This window comes from Eublepharis macularius, chromosome 11 (genome assembly GCF_028583425.1).
Source record: "Eublepharis macularius isolate TG4126 chromosome 11, MPM_Emac_v1.0, whole genome shotgun sequence".
Taxonomy (NCBI): domain Eukaryota; kingdom Metazoa; phylum Chordata; class Lepidosauria; order Squamata; family Eublepharidae; genus Eublepharis; species Eublepharis macularius.
Window position 1 is genome coordinate 79719392 of NC_072800.1, and position 21878 is coordinate 79741269.

General features: G+C 41.8%; 1 protein-coding gene across 2 annotated transcripts in view; it reads left to right on the forward strand.

Annotated features, from left to right (window-relative positions):
• DIP2C (disco interacting protein 2 homolog C) overlaps positions 1-21878 on the forward strand; it is a 347378-nt gene that overhangs the window by 177599 nt on the left and 147901 nt on the right. For both annotated transcript variants that reach the window (XM_054991506.1, XM_054991505.1), the window contains exon 2: positions 21412-21483. In XM_054991506.1, coding sequence (XP_054847481.1) covers positions 21412-21483 — 72 coding nt within the window. The remainder of the gene's footprint in view (positions 1-21411; positions 21484-21878) is intronic.

Genomic DNA, 21878 nt, shown 5'->3' on the forward strand with positions numbered 1-21878 from the left:
AATTTAATTTTACTTTCATCAGTCCTTGCTCAAATAATCTTCTTCACCCATGGTATACACATGCCAAATAATCTTCACCTGGAATTGTATGCTTGGTGTAAACCAGGAAGTGATGTAGAAATAGGACACAACATGACGTGTGGACTGTGCCCCCTCCTACCACATGCATGAAAAAGAGCTGGTGTAGGAACGCCTGGGTATATTGGCAACATAGCGTTCGGGACTTAAGGCTGACTTTGATCCGAAACAGGTTTATAAAATTCTTCCAGCCAGTCAAGACTGTAGTGCCATAGTCCAGTGCAGCAAGCCCTTCATTGCTTTAATCTAATCAGCAAGTGGTGGCAGTCACATTCCCAGTGTTTGCCTTGATGACAGCTCCTGAGTGGGTCCAGCTTACTGGTAGGTTGGGTCACAGCACAGCATGGAAATGGGGATTGTTTTATATGTCAACAGCGGTGCCTCTTTTGGACAACTGTGTTCCTGGCAGCTCTCAAATCGCAATCATCCAGTTGGCTGGGAAGAGGACGGTTTCCCCCCAGGATTGATATATAGTTTGGGTAGACGGCTGCATAAATGTACTCTCCGCAAAAGTGAAGCCCCTCGTCGAGGGAGGCCTTCTGGATCACAGCCAATAATGAGTATCAACTGCATTTGCCACGCTACAAACCGATCACCCAGAAGGGCACATCCATGAACCTTCTTTCAAGTCGGTAGAGCTTTCATGGGTCCTGATGGGATTGCGCCTGCTTTGCTTTGATGTCTTGGGCTTTACAGCTGAGAGGTGTATACACGGCCCATTAATTTTCCATCAACATGGTGTTAGTAGGTCCCAAGAGTTCCCTTTATTGATGTTTGGCATTTCCCCAATCCTTGTGCAGGATGAAACATTGCTTTACTTCATTATATTTTGGCGGAAGATTTCTTAGAGGATGTGCTTTTCTTTTAATGGTGCCGTCAGTGTTATTTTTAACTTTGGCTTTGAGTTTGGCTAGCTAGTAGTTGAACCTTAAAAACACCTATTTCTGCATAAAATATTGATGGTAAAATAATGATCCACTCAGTGCTTTCCATTATGATGAGGAAGGATAGGAGGGAAAAATACTACTGATACTCCTTTTATTGTAAATACACACATAAGTGCTTTTTCCATATTAGATTGACAGTTATTATGTGCATACCCAAAACAGAATGAATCCCTTTCTGTATACCAAATCACTCCCTTTTGTTTGCTCAGGTTTGGGGTGGTGGTTGTTTCTTTAGCAGTTAAATCACAGTCTTATTAAACATTTCTAAATTTTTGTAGGCTTTGTTTATCATTCTGATTTCCCCCCAAATGAATATTTTAAAACAGATTCCACGTTAATTCAAAACTATTTGTCTGTAGCAGCTAATTGGATTGCTGTTCCCTCCCCCAACTTTATTTCCTAAGGCATTCTAGTTATATATGCATAGGAGATGACAAATTGATAATTGCAGAGCTTAAACCTACTTAATGGACTGATTTCAAATACCAAAGCAATTCGTTTACTTCATTTTGCTGGGATGGCTAGCTATAGCTGAATTTATGATTACACATATTTTAAGCCCTTCGTGAATGAATAAAGTATATTTCTCAGGTTGAGCAAACATTTCTCAGTGTTTTGTCATCTATATTGCATTGTGGTTGGCAAACCTTCTTATGGCGGCTGGCTGGGCTTGTGTGATGACTTGGAATGCTTAGCTGATGAAGGAACAAAGTCATCCAGGTACTGTGAGAAGAGGGAAACTTGTCAGTCTGGCTGAGATTAAAACTTCACACTGGGAAAGCCTCAGGGCTGAGAAGAGGTACCATGAAAGCTCAGATGGAGGCAAGAGGCCAGGAGAAAGAATGAAAGGTGAAGAGTAGGCAGTGGCTGGAGAGTGGGTAAGTAGTAATACTTGAGGCAAGAAGGAAGCTCTTAAAAGAGGTTTGTGAAGAAATCTCATAGTATTTAGGGTCAGGAGAGGTGGGAGGACAGTTGAGAGAAGAATATTAGGCAAACTGCTGAAGAAAGAGGATGGATAAAGTAGGCAGTGACTTGAAAAAGTGGGACTTAGGGAAGCTTAATTGGTGGAGCCATGCCATTGAGGAAACAAGCATGACTGGAGCAAAAGAGTATGTAGGATTCAGAGGGGATATAGAGTGTTGGGTAGAAATAAATGGGGCAGGTAACAGCAGCAAGCTAAGAAGGGCACACGGCTGCCTTCTAGAGACGACCCCAACGGGAATCCTGCCATTGTGTCTCCGGCTGTTCTTGCAGCATTGTGATCTAGTAAACTTAAGGGGAAAGAAGTCTGGAAATAGTGGGCTGAGGGACTGAATTCTGAATTCAGCCAGTCCCTTGGTATTTTGGGTTTATCCCACTCTTATAATGATCTGTTACATTGTGTGACAGAGAAACATCAAACCAAATGGGCCTATACAGATAAGAGCAGGCCTGTTTCTGAGTGTCTGGGGATATCAGAAGCAGATTTTGCCCTTTCCACACAAGTGTCCTCAAGGGTATCCCAAAGAGCTTCCTTTTCCTCTGAGGAAAAATAAAAACCTGCACTCTTGGAAGAAATGCATTCCAAACCACAGCCAACACCACGGGGGGGGGGGGCACGGGGAGGCATAGTCACTCCTTCCCCTGCCTTATGAATGCACCTCCAGAGATGTGGAAGAGGGAGATACGTTTCCAAACCTTTTTCTGTGCTCACCTCTCCTTCACCTTCTCCCCTCCAAACATCCTCAGAAGTTGGATGGGAGAAGGGCAAGAAACCTGGAGGCCGCAACAGAACACTGTCTCTTCCCATCACTGTACCAAAAACATCTTCTGTGTGCATTTCTTGTATTCCTCTGGGATGACTAATGGGAGTAAGCAGGACTGGGGAAAGGATTCCATTCCTCCATCTACTTCACCCATCAATCCTGGAAGATCTTTAGTTTCTGCATCTCAGTCACATACTAATAGAATACGCTAGCATGTCCTGTCATGTGCCAATGAAGGAGTGGGACCATGATGGAAGTTACCGTCTCCTTCATTAATTCTACAAGACAAACCAGCAAGTGCATTACAGACTCCTTGTTTTTAAGAACAAGGAGTCTAGAGTTCTTGTTTATTGTGTTGTATCTTATGTATAACCAGGGCTTTTTTTCAGGGGGAACGCGGGGGAACGGAGTTCCAGAATCTCTTGAAAATGGTCACATGGCTGGTGGCCCCGCCCCCTGATCTCCAGACAGAGGGGAGTTTAGATTGCCCTCTGCGCCGCTCAGCGGCGCAGAGGGCAATCTAAACTCCCCTCTGTCTGGAGATCAGGGGGCGGGGCCACCAGCCATGTGACCATTTTCTCTGAGGGCAACCCACTGAGTTTCACCACCTCCTTTCCCAGAAAAAAAGCCCTGTGTATAACAATTTGAAATGTGTTAGAGAAGTTTGGCAATATTGACTGTTTACTTCAATTTTATGTTTTCCTTATTACATGTGATTCTTTGATGTGTTGCCATTTTTTTTCTGATTCTGAAGTTTTCCTCTTTAGCTGTTGTGGATTCACTGTCTTATACCCCAATCCTAAATTTGGCTATCTGGAAGGAAGGCCCATTGATTTTAACAGGACTTCCTTTCAAGTACTTATGGTTGGAGGGAAGTCCTGTTAAAATCAATGGGTCTTCTTCAGATTACAGCTACTGAGTTCTAGTTATAGACTGCCAACTGCTACTTAGGTTTTGTATCAAGGTGCACAAGAATCTAAACTTTTTGTTAGCATTAAAAAAAACCCAGCCAGAGCTTTCAAAAGGCAAGAATTAGTCAGTTACTAATGCTCAAAAGTTACTCAAAAGTTACACTTTTGAGAGTACATTGCAGTCAATAAAAAGTATTTTCAGTGGGATGAAACTAAAAATATAAGTCAACAGAGGAAGTTATACATGGAAAAAGATAATTAGGCTGCTGAAGCAGATAGAACCACTCGATCGGAAATAACTATGGAAAGAAGTACAGAGTTTACACTTTGAACAAAGTCGTCCTGCAACTCATCTTTGATCTTTTTGAAAGTTCATGATCAAAGATGAGTTGCAGGACGACTTTGTTTTGCTGCAGACATAATTGGGCTGACAAATCAATAACGGACATGCTTTCTTTTAAAAAAATGGAGTCAAATTTAGATATCTGTTGTAAATAGGGTTACCAGGTCCCCTTACTGGTGGCAAGGGGGGGGGCACTTACCTCTTTTGTTTTCTTTGTGTCCGCACTTTGCAGCAGGCAAATTTAGGCCCCAAACGTCATTTAGCAGTGACATCATTGTGCCACTCCGGGAGCACGCCCAGGAGGCCTGTTCTGCCTTCCTCCCGCTGGCCAGGTGAGTGGTGGCGGAAGGTGGAGAGTGGTGGCGGAAGGTGGAGAGGATCTCCTGCTCCCACCCTCCCCTGCCTTCACCAGGAGAATGGCAACTCTAGTTTTAAGCAGAGCTACAAAAATAATATTTTATTTTTATTATTTTTCCTGTTCATGGAATTCCCTGTATTTTTCCACCCAATGCACTAGTCCATTCTACATCTGCTTAGTTTCTGCAGAACTTGGGTGTTTCATACTTCCTATCAGATTTTTTTAATGATATGCTTATATTTTGATTTCTGTGCGCCTCCACCATCTTTCCGAAGTGTAAGATAGGTCTTCATGTTCTAGTGATTATGTTTTATTATATTTGTGTCCAAATTGTAGGTAATGAAAAAAGAATGGTGTGTTTCTTAGCAAATTTCATTAGCTTTGCAAAGATTAAGGACTCGCTGATTGTTCCCTCTGTTTAGAATGTGATAGGTATTGTGGACTCAGTGAAGATTATAGAAGGAAAACAAAGTAACACCGTTTTTGTTAATTATCATGATAACGTTATGACTGTGAATAAGCACTCAAAGATAATTTGTATTTTTTATTCATTTGTTATCACTCAGTGTTTTTTAAATAGGCAAGTTAAATTAAGAGGAAACACCAGGAAGGAAAAAAATCATTTAAGCATCAGTTTGTAAATTTGAGCTCTTCAGTGAGATAAAATTGTTAGATATATATGACACCTGATTTATTTCAGAGTGGCTTATGCACAAGGTCTCTTGAAATGAAGGCTAGGTGATGGGCTTGCTTAGAGACATTTTCCCATTGGGCATTGGGCATGCAATAATACTGTAAAATGCATTTGGAAAACCTTTGTTTTTTCAAAAAGAGAAGATATTCTCAGCAATAACCAGTTGTACAGTTTGCTGAAGATCGTCAAATGCTTTTGGAAGGTGGACCGGAGAAGCACAGACATGGCTGCATCTGGTTTAGCAGCTACATGTTTTTCTTGGTGGGAGGGACTAGGCAGCAGTTATACACACCTGAGACGGCCATTCTAAGAATATTTTCCCAGGAGTAAGCCCTGTTGGATAGGCATGAGTAGGATTCTGAACAGACCTCCTCAGGACTGCCCTTTGGGTGTTCTCCAGATTATATGCTATAGTGCTGCTCTTGAAAGATATTCAGAAAGTGTAGATGGTCTAGAATGCAGCTGGTACTCCAGTTTACAGATGGCTTCACTGGCTTCCAGTCATTTCCAGGACCAATTCATAGTGCTGGTTTTTGGCCTTGAATGCAGTCAGTGGCCTGGAATCATCACACTTTCAGGACCACCTCCTCCCCATATTTAGGTTGTCTTCTGAGACCTTTCTGCCACTATCAGAGACGTGGTCAGTAGTAACACGGGACATGGGTGCCAGAAGTGTCACTTTAAAAAGTCAGAAGGAAGCGAGCGGGACACTGAAAGATCCACCATGCCAAATGTCTGGTTATCCACTGACTTGTACTACAATAACAGATTCCTGATACTATAAGTGAATTCTGAGCGATGCGTTAATGGTGATGACCATCCTCCCACAATTTTAAATTTAGATATGCAGAGTTTTAAAAGTGACTATGACATAAACAAACATGGCAAAGACGGGGGCAATGGGAGATAAGGAGCAAGAAAACAGCAACGGGCCTTTGGGTAATGTTTATGAACATATGAAGCTCCCTTCATTATGATTCATCTTGTTGGTCCATCTGGCTCTATATCGCTGACTTGGATTGGCAGCCAAAGGTTTAAGGCTTTCCTAGCACCTTTTATCTGAACTTCTTTCACTGGAAGTGCAAAGATTGAACCTGGGAGCTTCTCCATGCAAAGGAAGGACTCTGCCAGTGAGTCAGTGTATTAGGAAAAGTATTGCCTCTAAATATGGACAAATATGAGAGAGCCAGTTCTCCGAGTTGCAGACATAACATTGCCTTACTCACCATAGTCAACATTAACCATGGCTCCCTCTTAAGAAGGCAACTTGAAGGAATTGTTTAAATAGATGTTGTTAAACATGCTTATGAAATAACCTAGTTAATGTTAACAACTGTTTGGCATCTGTAGATATATAATACAAAACCATGGTGAATGGAAACAAGGAAAGGATTTACTCCAGAGAGGGCAGGAGGTATAGGAAAGGAGCTGCATTTCTGAGGCTTGATTTTCAATTTGCAAAACCTGGTTTGCCTGGAGCTGTACTTGATCTTATGAATTAGTGAAGGTGGCCTCAGAGGGTGGTCAGGATCACAGAAATCTACAACAGCAGACTCTCTCTAACATACAAACTCTAAAGATATTGCAAAGAAAGGGAAGAAAAGCTTAGGCATGCCTAAGTGCCAGAACTCAGAGGGGACATGCAGAGCTGAAAGCACTTGCTTTAGAAACCATTTCACATTCTTTTGTTCATCTAGAAATTTCAGAGAATTTCATTTCACATCTGTTGAGCTATGACTGCACTAGATGAAAAACCCTTCATGGCTGAAGACGCAAATTAAAAAAAAAATCGATCATAAGTTAATGGAAGAATATGGAGCTGGAACAAGAGTGACTGTAGTTTTTAGAGGAAAACATCACGGGGAACAGCACTCTTTGTGGCCCCAGAACAAGTGGTGTTTGCTTTGGCACAGTGAGTGTGCTTGCACTTGTCTGATCGCTGGCTGAGTGCCTGGGCATAGTATTGTTTGCCTGGAGACACAAAAATAGTTTCAAGTACAGAACGAAATATAAGCAGAACCTTACATGAAAAGATGTAATCAATAATTCCTCTTTGCATTCATATTAAGATGGCAAAGCTTCATTCTTTCATAAATTGATCCCGGAAGACTAACCACAGAAATTATGCAGTGCCTAGTCCAAATTATCGGACTTTCTCTTGACCTTAGACTTAAATATACCAGTGCAATGTCATAATAGAGAACAGCTGGATACTGGAAATGTTGTGTCTGTCCTCTCAGTATTCTTTTCCTACAAGCTTCCACCTTGCTTTGAGAAAGAAGTTCAGTGTTCTTTCTTTGGCTGTACCGCACTGTGCCTGTCAAGTCCTTGCTCCCATTATTGGGTAGGAGTTAACACTACCTTATGGTTCATAATATCATAGTTTGTGTTATTGGAAGTGGAGTCAGGGCTGCTGAACAACCAAAGACTCCTGACGAAGGAGTCTGTGAGGACCCCACTTTGTATCATATCCCAGGCTCCCCGGACAGTCACAAGAGGGGGCTATCTCGAGCAGGTTCTTTGGAGACATGTATATAAATTCTCCAAGTAAAAAAGATCACACTCGAGATATTTGATAAAATTAGATATGCTACTACTATTTCAGAGCACCCCCTTGCCTAGCTCCTGAGCCCATATGAGGACTTGGGGCCCTGGAATCTTGTATCCCTAGTCATCCCTTCTCAACAGACCCAAACGGAATTTACTAATAAAATTAGTTGCAATCTCCTCGGAAATGTGGCAAACCTATTTCTTAGTCAAGCAGCAGGGGAGAGTTGACAGAAGAGCAAAATGCGGCTCTTTTCTCCATAGAAGTGTTTTCCTCACTTACATTAGGGAAGTTTTATACCAGACCTTAGCTGAAAGTGTCAAATTAGTATTTGTGCATGGGTAGTATGGAGAATAGCAATACATGAGCAACTGTCTTGGATTCTGTGTGGTTTGTCATTTGAATAATTGACCTAGGTGGCAGCCAAGCATGCTAAACTGCCTGTGAGAGCACATAATGGGTGTTGAGGTCACTATGCCAGCAACAGAAGCCGTAATGAGAATGGGACCAGGGGGATTAAGACGTGACATTGACGAATGGCCTTACACATGTTCTCTTTATGTTACTTTATTGCAAGATCATTTGTTTCCCTTTCTCTTGGTGTACTTCATGGGAGAGGAGCTTTGCCGAAGTGAACTTTCAACCTTGGGGTGAGCCAAGAGCGTCTGGTCTGGAAAAGAATTTTGTGCCTTTGTGCAGAAAATCAGCTAAAGTGTTGTGAGAGTGCGTAGGTTTTCTATTACCCAAGGAGCGTTCATCAGGATGAAGATGCTGAATTTCATTTTAAATAGTGACCTTTCTTTTCGGAAGGAAGAGAGGGATTGTCATACAGTCGTATGGTCCTTTGGGCTGCCTGACTTACAGTCACAAGGTTCCCTCCTCCTGGAAGGAAACAACATATAAACAGGCATACAGCTTTTGTATGGTAAGTTTCTTGGAGCAGGCGCCTGTTTTATGCATCCATGAAGCTGCCTTCTGCTGAAGCAGAACATTAGTCCGTCTGTGCACCACTGCAAGATTCGAGTCCAATAGCACCTTAATGACCAGCAAGATTTTCAGGCGATAACGAGGGTTCCATTTTAAAACACAAGTTTATATGCTGATTTACAGTTCAGGAGTAAACTTTTCAGGCTACAGATTTAAACTGGTTACATAAGTAAGCCAGAAACAAACAATGGAAAGCCATGATTAGTGAATTCTCTCATCGGATAAGCACGCACTTAAGATATGTGCACATCCTTGTATTAATTTAAAAGTTCAAAAGTTGGGAAGCAAACAACAGACCTTGTGTGCTGACACAGGTGCAAGCTTCCAGCACTTGATGAACTCAGGACACCAACAGCATTATCCTAAAGAATAGTAAAGAGCCCAGTAGCACCTTTAAGTAACGAACTTTATTGTAGCATAAGCATCTGATGAAGAGAGTTGTAGTTTGCAAAAGCTTATGCTAGAATAAAGTTGGTTAGTCTTAAAGGTGTTACTGGACTCTTTACTATTTTGCAACTACAGACTAACACGGCTAACTCCTCCGGATCCTAAACAATCTTACATCATTCTAAGTCCGTTGAAATCCATGGGTTTAGAAAGGAAGTGATGCTGCTAAGGATTGCACCAATCAGGAAGCTTCATGGGTCTTTAATGCTAGGAATAATCTTGCGAAGAGATAAACATACAGACCCACACCCCACTGCCTTAGCTTGCTCTTTTTGTGTACTCAAATGAACATGTTGAAGATCACACGGCTACTTTTCTGATTCCTGCTTTCTCAACACACTACACAGCTGATTCACGTAGTATGAAGTGACTCTAAATCTGTACTCTTACAGAGGGATTCTTTACCCCCAATCTATCCACACAGGATTTTTTTTAAAAAAAAATCCAGGCTTCTTGCAGTGACAAAGGTCCATAATGCCCTCAATACTTAGCATTTCAATGGCATTTCTAAGTGTTCCAAGTCCTGCACATACATTATTGTGTTGTTATGATAAGCCTTTAAGATAGGTCAGGACTATTATCTCCCTACTGCAAACTGGGGATGGGTGCGTGGGTGGGCAAGCTTGCACATGGCTGCCTGGTGAGTTCATTGCAGAAGCGAGACTTGGACTGGAGGCTTCCTGATTAATAGCCATAGAGGAGAAGGGGATTAAGTTTGCTATCCTAAACTGGGGCAGTCAGGAGAGGGAGAGGATAAGCTATGCCTGCAGTACTATCCTAATCCGATTGACACCGTTTACTTCAGTGGAATTAGAAGGGTGTAGTTCTGCTTAGGATGGCACTGTGTGTGTATTACATGCTGTCAAGTTGCTTCTGACCTATGGCAACCCTATGAATGAAAGACCTCCAAAATGTCCTGTCATTAACAGACTTGCTCATATCCTGCAAACTGGAGGATGTGACTTCTTTTATTGAGTCATGCCATCTCGTTTGAGGTCTTCCTTTTTTCCTACTGCCTTCCACTTTTCCTAGCATTATTGACTTTTCCAGAGAATCTTCTCTTCTCGTGATGTAACCAAAGTACGAAAGCCTCAGTTTTGTCATTTAGCTTCTAGGGAGAATTCAGGATTGATGTGATCTAGAACCCACTTATTGGTCTTTTTGGCCGTCCATAGTATCCACAAAACTCTCCTCTAGCACAACTGCTGCTCTCTTAAATGTAGGGTTACCAGGCTGGACTCAGAAACAGTGGTGTGTGCGATGTTGCTGCCATTACTGTAAAGGGTAGCTCTAGGAATCATTGAAAACTAGCTCCCCTTTTACCCAGGTAAAACTCAGATATGACATAGCAACATTGAAAAAAAATGTTCCCCCTTGCTGGTCTGAGTGGCAATGCCCTGTCAAACCTCCTTACATTACAGGCTTTACTGCCATATCTGATATTATGATATTTCTGTCTTGCTTATGAGCATAGGTAGGTGGGTTATAGATGAGCTAAACATATTAAATAACCATATTAGCATTAAATATCTGTACACATTTCTGTAGCTATCAAGTTACGTTAAATGATAGCCTTGGCCAATTAAACAGAAGGATCCCGGCAAACAGAGATTTCTTAAAGAATTTATTTTCATTCCCTTAGGTAACTTTGCATTCCATAGTAATAAATTCCACACTGGGAAACCATTTTTGTTGATTAGGAGTGTACTTTGGTGTACATGTTTATTTTCTGGCAAACACAAACTTCATACCTTTAAGAGATTCGGGTAGGCATCCGTTTATGCCCCTACCTTCAGGTTTGGAAACACAAGATAAGTAGGTCATCCACAGCTTAGTATATTGCAATACCTAGATTTTTCTTTTAAATATGCACTAAATAATTTAGTGACATGAAACACAATGTGTCAAAGGGAGAAAAAATCTCATTACTTGCAGTGCCAGCCATGGCTTCTTTGAATCGTTTACTTTCAAATTAGAGTCCTGTGATTTAGGATTTTATTCTTGTGTAAAGTAAACATACCTGTTACATTAGATAAGAAATAAAGCATATATGCTGCCTGGATACCGATGCTTTTAAGACTGCCGTTTATTTAAATTTGCCTGGAAAACTTGTACCCCATTGATTTTTATGTGATTCTACAAAACACATCTTTGATTTTGTTGTATCAAGTTAGTTGAAATCCTAAAAAATTATCTATCTATGCAGCTCCCTAAAACCTGTAAGAATTATATCTTATTCAAACAATATACCTTTCTTGTTAATTCTGGCCAGAAACAAGATCTTAACCATAATGCTATCCATCTACCATGCGTGGAAGCACACAAACATATTACAAACATAAACTAAAATTTTAGGACACAATTCAGCCTACATGTAAGTAATGTTAAGTTCCATTGATTTCATACTTAAACATTTCCCATTGAATCAGTAGGACTTTAAGCACAAGCAGGGTTGTAGTAATTGGTTATTGGATACCCCCAATCGACTTGCTTTCGAACAGATTTTGAGGTACAGATGGGATTGCTTCCCTGCAAGGACTTTCCCATTCTGTCTGTTGGTAAGGCAGCTCCTCACACACATCTATTTCTGATCATGTTTTCTTTGGGAGCAACAAATTCTGCATTTGGAATCACTTCAGGTATAACATTTAACACAGTGTGTTGCTCTTGCTAAGTTAAAGACCCCGCTGTATAGCAATCCTCCATACAGACAGCATGTATAGCAGGGGGTCTGACCTTTTTGAGCCTGCAAGCACATTTGGAATTCTGACACATGATGGGAGGTGAAACCACAAAATGGCTGCTGCAGGAGGCGGAGTAAGCCACAAAATGGCTGCTACAGAGTACCTTCAGTCACACAGTGAAGATCCTTGTGCCGGAGCAGTGTTTTGAAAAATCTGCACCACCAATCAAATCTCCAGAGGCTAATCAGAAGCCATGCTTGGCAAAAGCCCCACCTGGCCCAACACACTTTCTAAAAACACTTAATGGGCACCAGGAAAGGTGTCGACAGGTGCAGTGGTGTCCCTGGGCACCATGTTGGGGACTCCTGATGTATAGGAACACATAAACCAAGACCTATTTGTCAATGAGCAAGCAGAGAGGCAGAGAAATGTCTTAACTGTGGTTTTCTTGATGCACACAAGACATTTAACATAAGGTAGATGCTTAGATCTGTTGGTTCAATGCAGATAAGATTTTCCAGTGGCAAAACATATACGTAACAAGCAATGGCTAGAGCAGAAGACTTTGCTCCATGGGTCGTGACTCGTGACTCTTACTTGAATTGCAGAGCCTCTTTTGCTGGCCCATGAGCCACTCTAGAAGTGCATTGGGTGGAACTCCTTTTTTAGAATGACCTGCTACTAGCACACATGTATTGATCTGAACTGGACCCATGTATGCCTGAGTTCTGAATTAAGCTCTGAGTATGGAACTCCCAGAAAGCATCTTTATGACCTGTGGCGGCCATGTAGGAGACATCAGTCCTTTTTGTGAACTGGCCGCTGCTCTCATATTGCTTAGTCATGTATCTGGTGCCTTCCACTTCCTGTTACATCTCAGGTCCATGCAGTTCAGTGGGTCCTGTGCTGAATTCTGGAGGATAAAAATGGGAGGAAATCCTACCTTTGATCATCTTTGATCTAGAAATCACATTGTGTGGCTTTGTCTTTGGAGTAGTGAACGTTCACACACAGCATAGCACAGCTTTACATGTTCCATATTAAAAGATGAAAAAAATGTTGGTTTGTATTTTATTGTGTGCTGAAATCTTTGCATCGGCTTCATGGTTTTCTTCACATGTTATGCATTGTCAAAGCGTCTTTCGCTTAGGCTCTTTAATTATCTATCAAGAGTTTGTAAAGTGTGTGGAAATGCCATTTCACAGCATACCACTTTAATTATTCGATGTTAATTTGTGTAAATATTCCACATGTGCTGTCTTTAATTGATCCACGTGGCATGGAAGGCAGATTAAAAAAAGAAAAGAATATCAATAATAAGTTACAGGAGTTTTCCTGTTATTATCTTGGCAACATTCTGGAAACAGGAATTTCAACAATTGTCTTGGAACTGAAACAAGAACACAATAGTAGGTTAGAGAACAAAATATAGCTATAAAGTATGCTGAGAACATGCAGCCGTACAATGCTGTAATGTGCTTTATGGAAGAATAATGGTTGAATAATGGGAAACTTCCGGTAGATTTTTAGACATGGGTCTCTTGCTTTTGCTTTTCTTTTTTTTGCATCTGAAAAAATTGGAAAATGCAGATAGTCTGTAGTCATGAAACTTCTCTCCACTTGGGAGGAGAATGAAACTTTATTTTAAGCCCGGTGTTGAGGTGATTGCTTGCAAGCAATTACAAGCCTAGTGTTTGATTTCCATTTTCCCTTAAAGAGGAAATTGCTTTCGCATTGGGCTAATCCATGCTGTGGATCGCTTCAGTACATTACATTTTGTTGCTTTGTTTGCTGTACTTTAATTATCACGTCAGGTTTCCATCTTTTTATTAAGCAAGAATAAATTGGATCTGCTCTGATTTTGAACTTAGGAGGTTTATGTGAAACCACACTGGTGTGTGGATCTGTATTGTTTTTGCTTTCCTGACTTCCCAAATCCATGTGGTTCAAATATCTGAACCACAGTTCAGAGATCTGGCTGCGGGGTGGACTGTTTGCACACATACACTCTCTCTCTTTTCAGCCCTTCCCCTCGGGGGATTGCAGTCTACCTCCTGCAATGGTGAATGGACATCGCTGCACCAACATGAGCTGCAGTGTTCTTATTGGGAAGTGCACGTGTAGTCCCAGCAGCTCAATTGGTCTAGGAAGTACATGGAGAGCTGGTGTGGTATAGTGGATAGAGTGTTGGGCAAGGATCCCGGGAGACCTGGCTTTGAATCCCCACTGCTAGCATGGAAGCTCACTGGGTGACTTTTGGCCTGCTGTGTATTTTTAGTCTAACCTACCTTACAGGACTGTTGTGAGAAAATGCAGGGGGCGGGGAATGACGTTCTAAATTGCTTTGTGTTCCCACTGGGGAGAGAAACAGGAAATAAAGAAACAAATGCGAAATGCAAATGTGCGGTACCTATTTTGTGTATGGGCTCCTCCTCCTCTGGATGCCTTTGTGGTTGTCTCCCTCCTGCAAGTTGGATCAGGCTCATTATATAAAACAGACTCTTCTTCTCAGAATGGGAACTGTTGTTTCATTCTGGAAGTTAGCTGGAAAGTCGATCCTTTTTGTGTTCTCTTTGTCATGCAGTTCGGTGTAGCATCAAGAGGCTGGCACATTTGTTTGGCTTTCATGCTAGTGGACCCTTTAAGAGTCCCACATTACAAATCATTTGCTTGCTTGTCAGCCCCACTGATTAATCAAGGGGCAAATGTTAATCTGTGATTAAGGGTTTTTTAATCAGTCAGTCACACTAGTTCATTAATTAAAGCTTCCTGCCCTTGTTTGTCTCATTGTTTGTACTTTTAGACTCCCATCACAAAGTCTCTGGATGGGGTAAAACACACACACACCTCTTACAATCTACTGAAATGCCTTCCAGTCCTTCTGTGCATGAATGGATGGGCTTCTGGGTGGAGTCTGGCTGCCTAAAAGCTTCAGTCTTCTACTGCAGGCTGTTACTGTAACTCCCTTCAGAGAGACAGGATCAAAATGTCTTGCATAGATAAATTATAGGCTGCTTTGTGGGGACAGCTCCTCTGAGCTATCTGGGGTTGCCAAGCCTCCTGTCAATTGTCTCTGTTGCCTGCCTCTGCTCCAGCAGTGGGAGGAAAATAAAGAGAAAAACGTAGCCAGGCTTTGCACCAGTATGTCGCTGGAAACTCTGTGGTAAAATGATAGTGTTTCTGGTGATTCCTAGAGGTACTCACTGTCACTTACAAGTTGTACCTGGATATGATGTAGTGACATTTCCAAAATCACACCCTCTCCCCAGATCCCCACCTCCCTACTCTCACAGCTGGTTGTCAGGCTCTATTGTTATCTGCTCTATTAATTTGAAAATTGAGATGTTTGGAGGCTGGGACAGGGGTCTGAAAAATTAGATCACCTGACTGAATCAGAACTGTTGTAGGATATAACAAGAAACCACATAACTATTTAATTCCAGTTAGATATTTTTAAAATGTTTATGATACTTCCCCTCAGAATTCAGAACTGGGCCTAGGGTTTTGCTATCTGTGAACTCTCACTTGCTTCATTACACCTCCCCCCCTCCAAACCATATTCATACAAAAAACCCATTCACTTAAGGCAAACACAGCGTGATTGCTTTTGAATTCTTCTGTCATGCCATCCAGACTTCTTTGTGTCTATTGTTTTAACAACATGCTGATATTCCTAATATCTGTGGTAACTTTCACCCACTTAAATGGTGTGGGTAAAGAGAAGAGTTTGTTGTATTATGAACTTTCTCAGACCCACACAACTTGTGACGGGCTTAGCTAGCCCAGTAACCACATACATTCAAAAGTGGCCCGTTAGCGGCTCAGCTCCCAGCATCTGGAATTGCAGAAACCTTTCCAGCTCCTGGAAGAAACAACACAAGAAGTACACATTTCCATGGACCACTGTCTGACGCAACCTTTTGGAATCTGTTCAGACATGAAGTCTTTTTGTATGCATTTTTTTCTTCCCCAGAATTCGCCCCCCTCCCCAGTTATCTTTAGCAACTGCTGACTTGAGCGTTTACTTAACTGGTAAAGAAACAAAAGATGGCTTCCCAACAGTTGTAAAGAGATCGACGATTCAGAGATAACCCACCAGCCTTATAAAGCAAGAAAGGAAAGAAAACAACATTATGAACGACCTTAGTGGCCATAAAATTCCAAAAATGGAAATGATTTGCTTTCATTGCATAAAGTGTCCGTTAAAGCTTCAAACAACGAAATAACTGTTGAGAATGGAAAGCTTCCCCGTTAAACTGGACTTTGTTTACTTTCCAATAATCCAGGCTATAAAAGCAGTGCCGTACAATTGTTCCACTCAAATAAGCAAGGGAGACCACACAGCACTCCTGGTAGAGAATATTTACATTTTGAGCTACAAGCCTCTGCAGGTCTGACTTCCACTGACAACTGTGGCAATTCCTTCTTGCCATTTAACTGTCCAAATCTTAGAAAATTTGACTCAGGGAATTAGATGGATGTCTTTTAAAAAAAAACTACTTAAAAAATAATAATTGGCTTTAATTCAGGAAAGTTTCTAGAAGATGGCAGTCTGTTTAGTGCAGAAAATGTGCTGAAATGATTTGTTTCAAAAGGTAGGTAAGACAAACAAATAGTTTGGGATGGGAGGGAGGGTTTGGGGATGTAGCATGTTAAGGAACTGGCTGAATCAACCACTAAAGTCTGTGCAAATTATTTGGAGTTTTTTTTTTAAAGTATTGACAGACCGGGTGGATTTAGCGCACACTATTGTGCATAATTTGTAAAGACAAATATGTATTGATGGAGGAGGGTATACCAATTTTCAATTCTTTTGATCGTGTGTTGCATTTAGCATTGGTTTTGGTCATCTACTTTTCATTTCTGACATAGATAATTACTTTCTTTGTCTTATGCCATTATTTGTATGTGCCATTTCTATGTAATTGATGCACAACTAAGGTTGTAAAAATGTATATTTTAATGTGAAAAATCCAGTGGAAGGAAAGAGAAAGCTGTCTGAAAATAAAGATGGGTAGGTTCCTTTCTTACATGGAAGAAGCAAAATCAAAATGTGGATATTCAACTAGCAAGTTTTTGTAATTCAGCCTCATTCCTTATTTTAATATATCTTGGAAATGCTATTTGCTTTTTTATCATTAGGTTATGTGACGAGGAGAGTGAAAGATTTTTATCCTTTCAGAGTATGTGCTTTTTTGTGTGTGTTGTGCCCTCTTATCATTCCATCTTATTTTCATTGACTGATTTTCCCAAATATCGGAGGGCTTTTCTCTTTGCTAGGCTAACTACTACCCCCTCTGCTGTCTTGGTGAGTAGATTATGATGAATACTGTTCATAGAGAGATTGTGTGCTTGTGGGTCTGGGGCAACTGAAACTCTGTCTCATATTTCTTTGACTGTATGTTGGCTGTCCCTCTGAAGAGACCTATGACGATAGCTTCTGAATTTCCTTTGTTTCTATGTCTTACCTGCTTGCTGAGACTGATCCTGGCATTACTGTGGTTGTGACTAAATTCCTGAAGGCAGCGGTTTCTATGCAGGGAGTGAAATAGAGGATGGGATTTGTAAGGCTGGTTTTGTCTGAGACTGCTGGGTCATTGGATTGTTAAATATTAAATACTATTAAATAAAGGCACTATCCGTTCGGAGTGGGAAAAAATCCTAGTAGATTGTACATTTCAGAATATGCAGTTGTTTCATTCCATTCCATTTTAATGTTATTTTCTGACTTTGCCACACTAAACCTTAGATCCAAGAATTTGTTTAATTAGGCCTATGGCTTTGCCAGGTCCTAGTGGACGGGTTCCCTTTCTGTGATAGCAGACCCACCTTTCCCTGTAATTCAGGATCACCTTTCAACTCCCCCCCAGTTTCAAATGTGGTTTGCCAAGATACCTGCAGGGGTGGGGAGTTGGCTGGTCTTCTAGCTTAAAGCTCCGCTAGGCATGAAGAATGTATTTGCTTGGTTCCTTGAATAGCCTTTTTGTCTATTACGCTATGAAATCAGTCTTGTTTCCTTTCCGTGTATCTTCTCTCCTTTCGCTTCTGTAGCTTGCTTCCTCCAGAACTGCAATCCCTAGTCTCCTTGTGTATTTTTGGAAGGGCAGACAGAGTGACTGTCTGCATCATCCGTGGGAGAAACGAGTGAGTCATAACGCTCGTTTATGAGGAGCTGTGCTTCATTCAAACCTCTCTTGGCAAGATGCTGACAGTGAACTTGAGTCATCGGCTGTGAACGGGTCTTAAAGCAACTTGGATATTCTGAGGATGTGAAAAGGTTTTTTGGGGAAGGAGATTTTCACCCAGAAACACTGTGACTTGGTATATGGTTTTCGAGAGAAATTTATATGGGTGCAATTTCATTGTCTAAAAATACCCGAAGCTGCTTGTGATCAAGCTCCATATTGTATGTGCGTCTAATGGAAATTACAGGCTAGTTCTTTGTGAGCAGCTATTAAAGTGAACTGATTGGGTTCAAATTAGAGACAGATCCAGGGCGGTTCCCCAAATTTCTTATAGCCGAGACATTTCAGAATTAAAATTGGAGGCATCCTTTATGCTTTCCCTGTCCAGACATCCATTTCCTTGGCTGTGAGAGTTAAGAATTACCTTCACTCAGAGAATCTCATTCCTTGTACTTCTGCACATCTCTGTTGTGAATATATGTCCTGATTTGGGAGAAAGCAAGCCCCGAGCCGTGACTTGACAAGTGATACAATCCTCTGAATATGGGTAATTCTTCTGTATTGAAAGAGATTGCATTATCCAACCACATATGATGTAGAAGCCCACTGGAAAGAGACAGATGAGAGCTTTCTGGATTCCTTAGAGCCTTTAATTCATTCATCATGGCACACTACCAATTTCATCAAGTATTTGTGTGTCCCTGCACAAAACTTGGGAATGAATGATCTAGGGGCTGATTCAAAGAGATACGCAAGAAAGAACATACCATACATTTGTCATTCCTACTTGAAATTCGGTTGCCAAGGAACAAGTGATCTTCTCCCTGGTTTCTTCTACAGTTAATGATAGGCTTGGGTATTGGATCTTGTCGCCAATGATAAGTTTTCTTTGCTTGTCATTCTTTTGTTGGCTTATGTTTCAATATATTCCAAAGCTGCAGTGCTGCAGAAAAAAGCATCAGGAAGAAAATCTTTGACTTGTCCAGTTGAATCCCCCCCCCTGTTTTATTAAATGAACATGATGAATGTCTTGTTTCCTGGTTTGTTGTAAACACGCATTGCACTAAAAGTTCCTGTGAGCACAAATGCATTGGATGGAGCTATCTGTGCTGTAGAAACATGGGGTGGGGACGGCAGGACAAATATTTAGCAATGCCAAATTGTATATGCCATATGTGCAGTGGATTAATGAGCTACTAAACACCTGCTGCCTGTATTTTCTTGTTGAAACTTAAATTAAGAACTCAGTGAGTTGAATATGGACATACACGCATACCCAGATACCTGTTTTTCCAGTATCTTTAGTGGGGTTAAATTCCTGCTTTGGACCAAATGAACTTCAAAATACACTTCCTAGGTCTCGGGCATAGATCTTGAGACTTAGGTTTTGGGGCTTATTCTTAGGGCCTCAGAGTGGCAAGCTGTAATCTCAGGGCCATCAGTAGAGATCACAGGTGCCCACTGGTGGTTGCCCACTATGTTTTGGGGTGATTCTTCCTGGCAGGATGCTGTTGTTTCTGGGTCATGCCAGAAATGGTGCCAAAAATGATGTCATCACCTGGCACCATGGGAGCGTGCACCTGGAAATGATGCTGGAGATGATGTCATCAACTGGCGCCATGGAAGCGTGCACACAAAAATAAAAACACCCCAGCACCTACCAATTGGTATGGGGACTTGGCAAACTTATCCATCAGCTAGCCTAGAACACCAGCACACTTGGCCTGCAGATGAAGGGGAGTGAAGTGTTAATGAGGTGACACAATTCAGAGGTAGGGTTGCCAGGTCCCCCCACCCTCCAGGTGGGAGGCCCACCACCTACCTGCTATCCTATGGTCGTACATGCGAACTCCCGGCAGGCACGCTGATGTCACTTCTGGGAAGTGATGTCATCACACAGGCCGCGGGCCAGCCTGGGAATGCAGTAGCATTCTGTAGGGACCTGAATCGGACCAATTCAAGCTCAATCCGGGCCAGATTGGGCCTGATCCAGGCCAATTTGGGCCCAGTATGGGCAATTCAGGCCTGATCCGGGCCAAATTAGGCCCAATTTACTCCTGTTTGGCCTGGATTGGGCCGCTGCAGAGTGTGGGAGTGCTACTGTGTTCTGCAGCAGCCCAATTTAGCCCCAATCTGGGGCCAGATTGGGCTGCTGGGGTGCGTGGGAGCGCATCCCAGGACGTGAGCCCCCCCCCGCTGGCCAGGTAAACGAGGGTGGGAGGTGGGGGTGGGAGCGAGGAATCCCCCACCCCCAGCAGGGGACTGGCAACCCTGTTCAGAGGTGATATTCTTTTCAACTTCAGTGAGACAAAAATAGCTTAAATCCAATTTGAGTCTGAGATTAATAAACTGTACTGTAGAGCACTTTCTTAAAGCTCTCTTCAGGCAACAATGGGTGTGCAACATTGTCTCCTGTGATTGGCAAGCAGTATGACGCCTCTGGATTGGATGAAGCTCCTGCCCTTGGCTGATCAAGTTAGAGAAAATGTGGCATAGAAATAAAAAGGAAACACTTTAAAATGAAAATAGCTAAATAAAACGGGCAGAGCTGTTACCTTCTCTTTGCTGCGTTTCAGTTTTGGTGTTGGGGTTCCAGCTCTGTAGCAGTTGACCTCAGAGACCAAAACATAGATCTTGACCTGGCATAGAGTATGTATTGAGCCAGAGTTATCACAATTCATTGGTACTGTTGTCAGGAAATGCTTTCAGCTGAGTGCTGAAATAAAATGAAAAGCCATGCTTGTAATCCGTATTTAAACATTTCAATCAATTAGTCACAGTGATAATAAAAACAGAGCCTTCGGCCTTGCTTTCTTGCTTTTCATACACCTCTAGGATGAGAGATGTGTGCCAGCTAAATGTTTGTGGGATTCATGCTGCCCGTCGGAAAATTTACCCCAACTGCACTCTTGAACGGATAGAAACAGTGTCTTTTTATAGTTCAGTCGTGGGAAGCGCAATACGTTTGATGCATTCCATTTTTGTCTTGAAGAAGTGCTTAACAGCTTAGCCAAATGTTTATATTGTTATTTAAATAGTACGTCAACAGTTCCAAATCTTTTGTATGCCCTTCATGCTTGATTAAAGAACCCCATTAATAGTGGAGAAAATGCTAATTGGTGATGTCTTTTGCCAGCCATTACCAACCAAAGCATTCTATATAATCCACTGTTGATTAACTTAATGAAGGCTGATGTGGTTTTGTGTGACAGTATCAGAATGACAAAGCAAACCCTCTGCTTCTTGGACTCCCCACTGCCGGAATAAGCTGCGCTGGGCGTTCAGTTGCCAGAAATGGCTCTAGTGTAAATTAAATTTCCTAGGCAGAATGAGTGTAATGCACTTTCAATTGTCCATTCATTACAATTGTCAAGACAAACAGACAGTGCCACAGTCGCAAAGCATATGCTAGCTCAGTCGAGCAGCCAGATTGTATCTTCATTCAGGATTTATTGATCTTTTCCCCCTTTGCTTTCCTTGGCAGGTGACATCACACAGAAGGGCTATGAAAAGAAGAGATCAAAATTAATTGGGGCTTACTTGCCACAACCTCCGGGTATGTAGAGCGGCACAAGCGATGCATGAAGCTGTTGTGCGTATTGACTCAAATATAAATGTGCATCTTGGGGGAAGTTACCTGGGATGAAAAGGAGCCTGTCACATTGTGCAATGTATGTAGATTCCCCCCACCCCACAGTCATATGTTCTCACGTGTGTCTCCTTGTATGACCAAGTCATAGATGTGTACACTTAAATGTATACTACTGTGGATTGCATGGAGAATGGACCTCCTCAAGATTCTTACAGTGAAATCCTAAGCCGAGTTACTGCAGTCTAAGCCCATTGATTTCAGTGGGCTTAGATTGGTGTAACTCTTAGGATTTCACTGTTAATTTAGTTAATTATAAATAGCTAATGGAGGAAATGATTATGGACATATATATTAAGTAG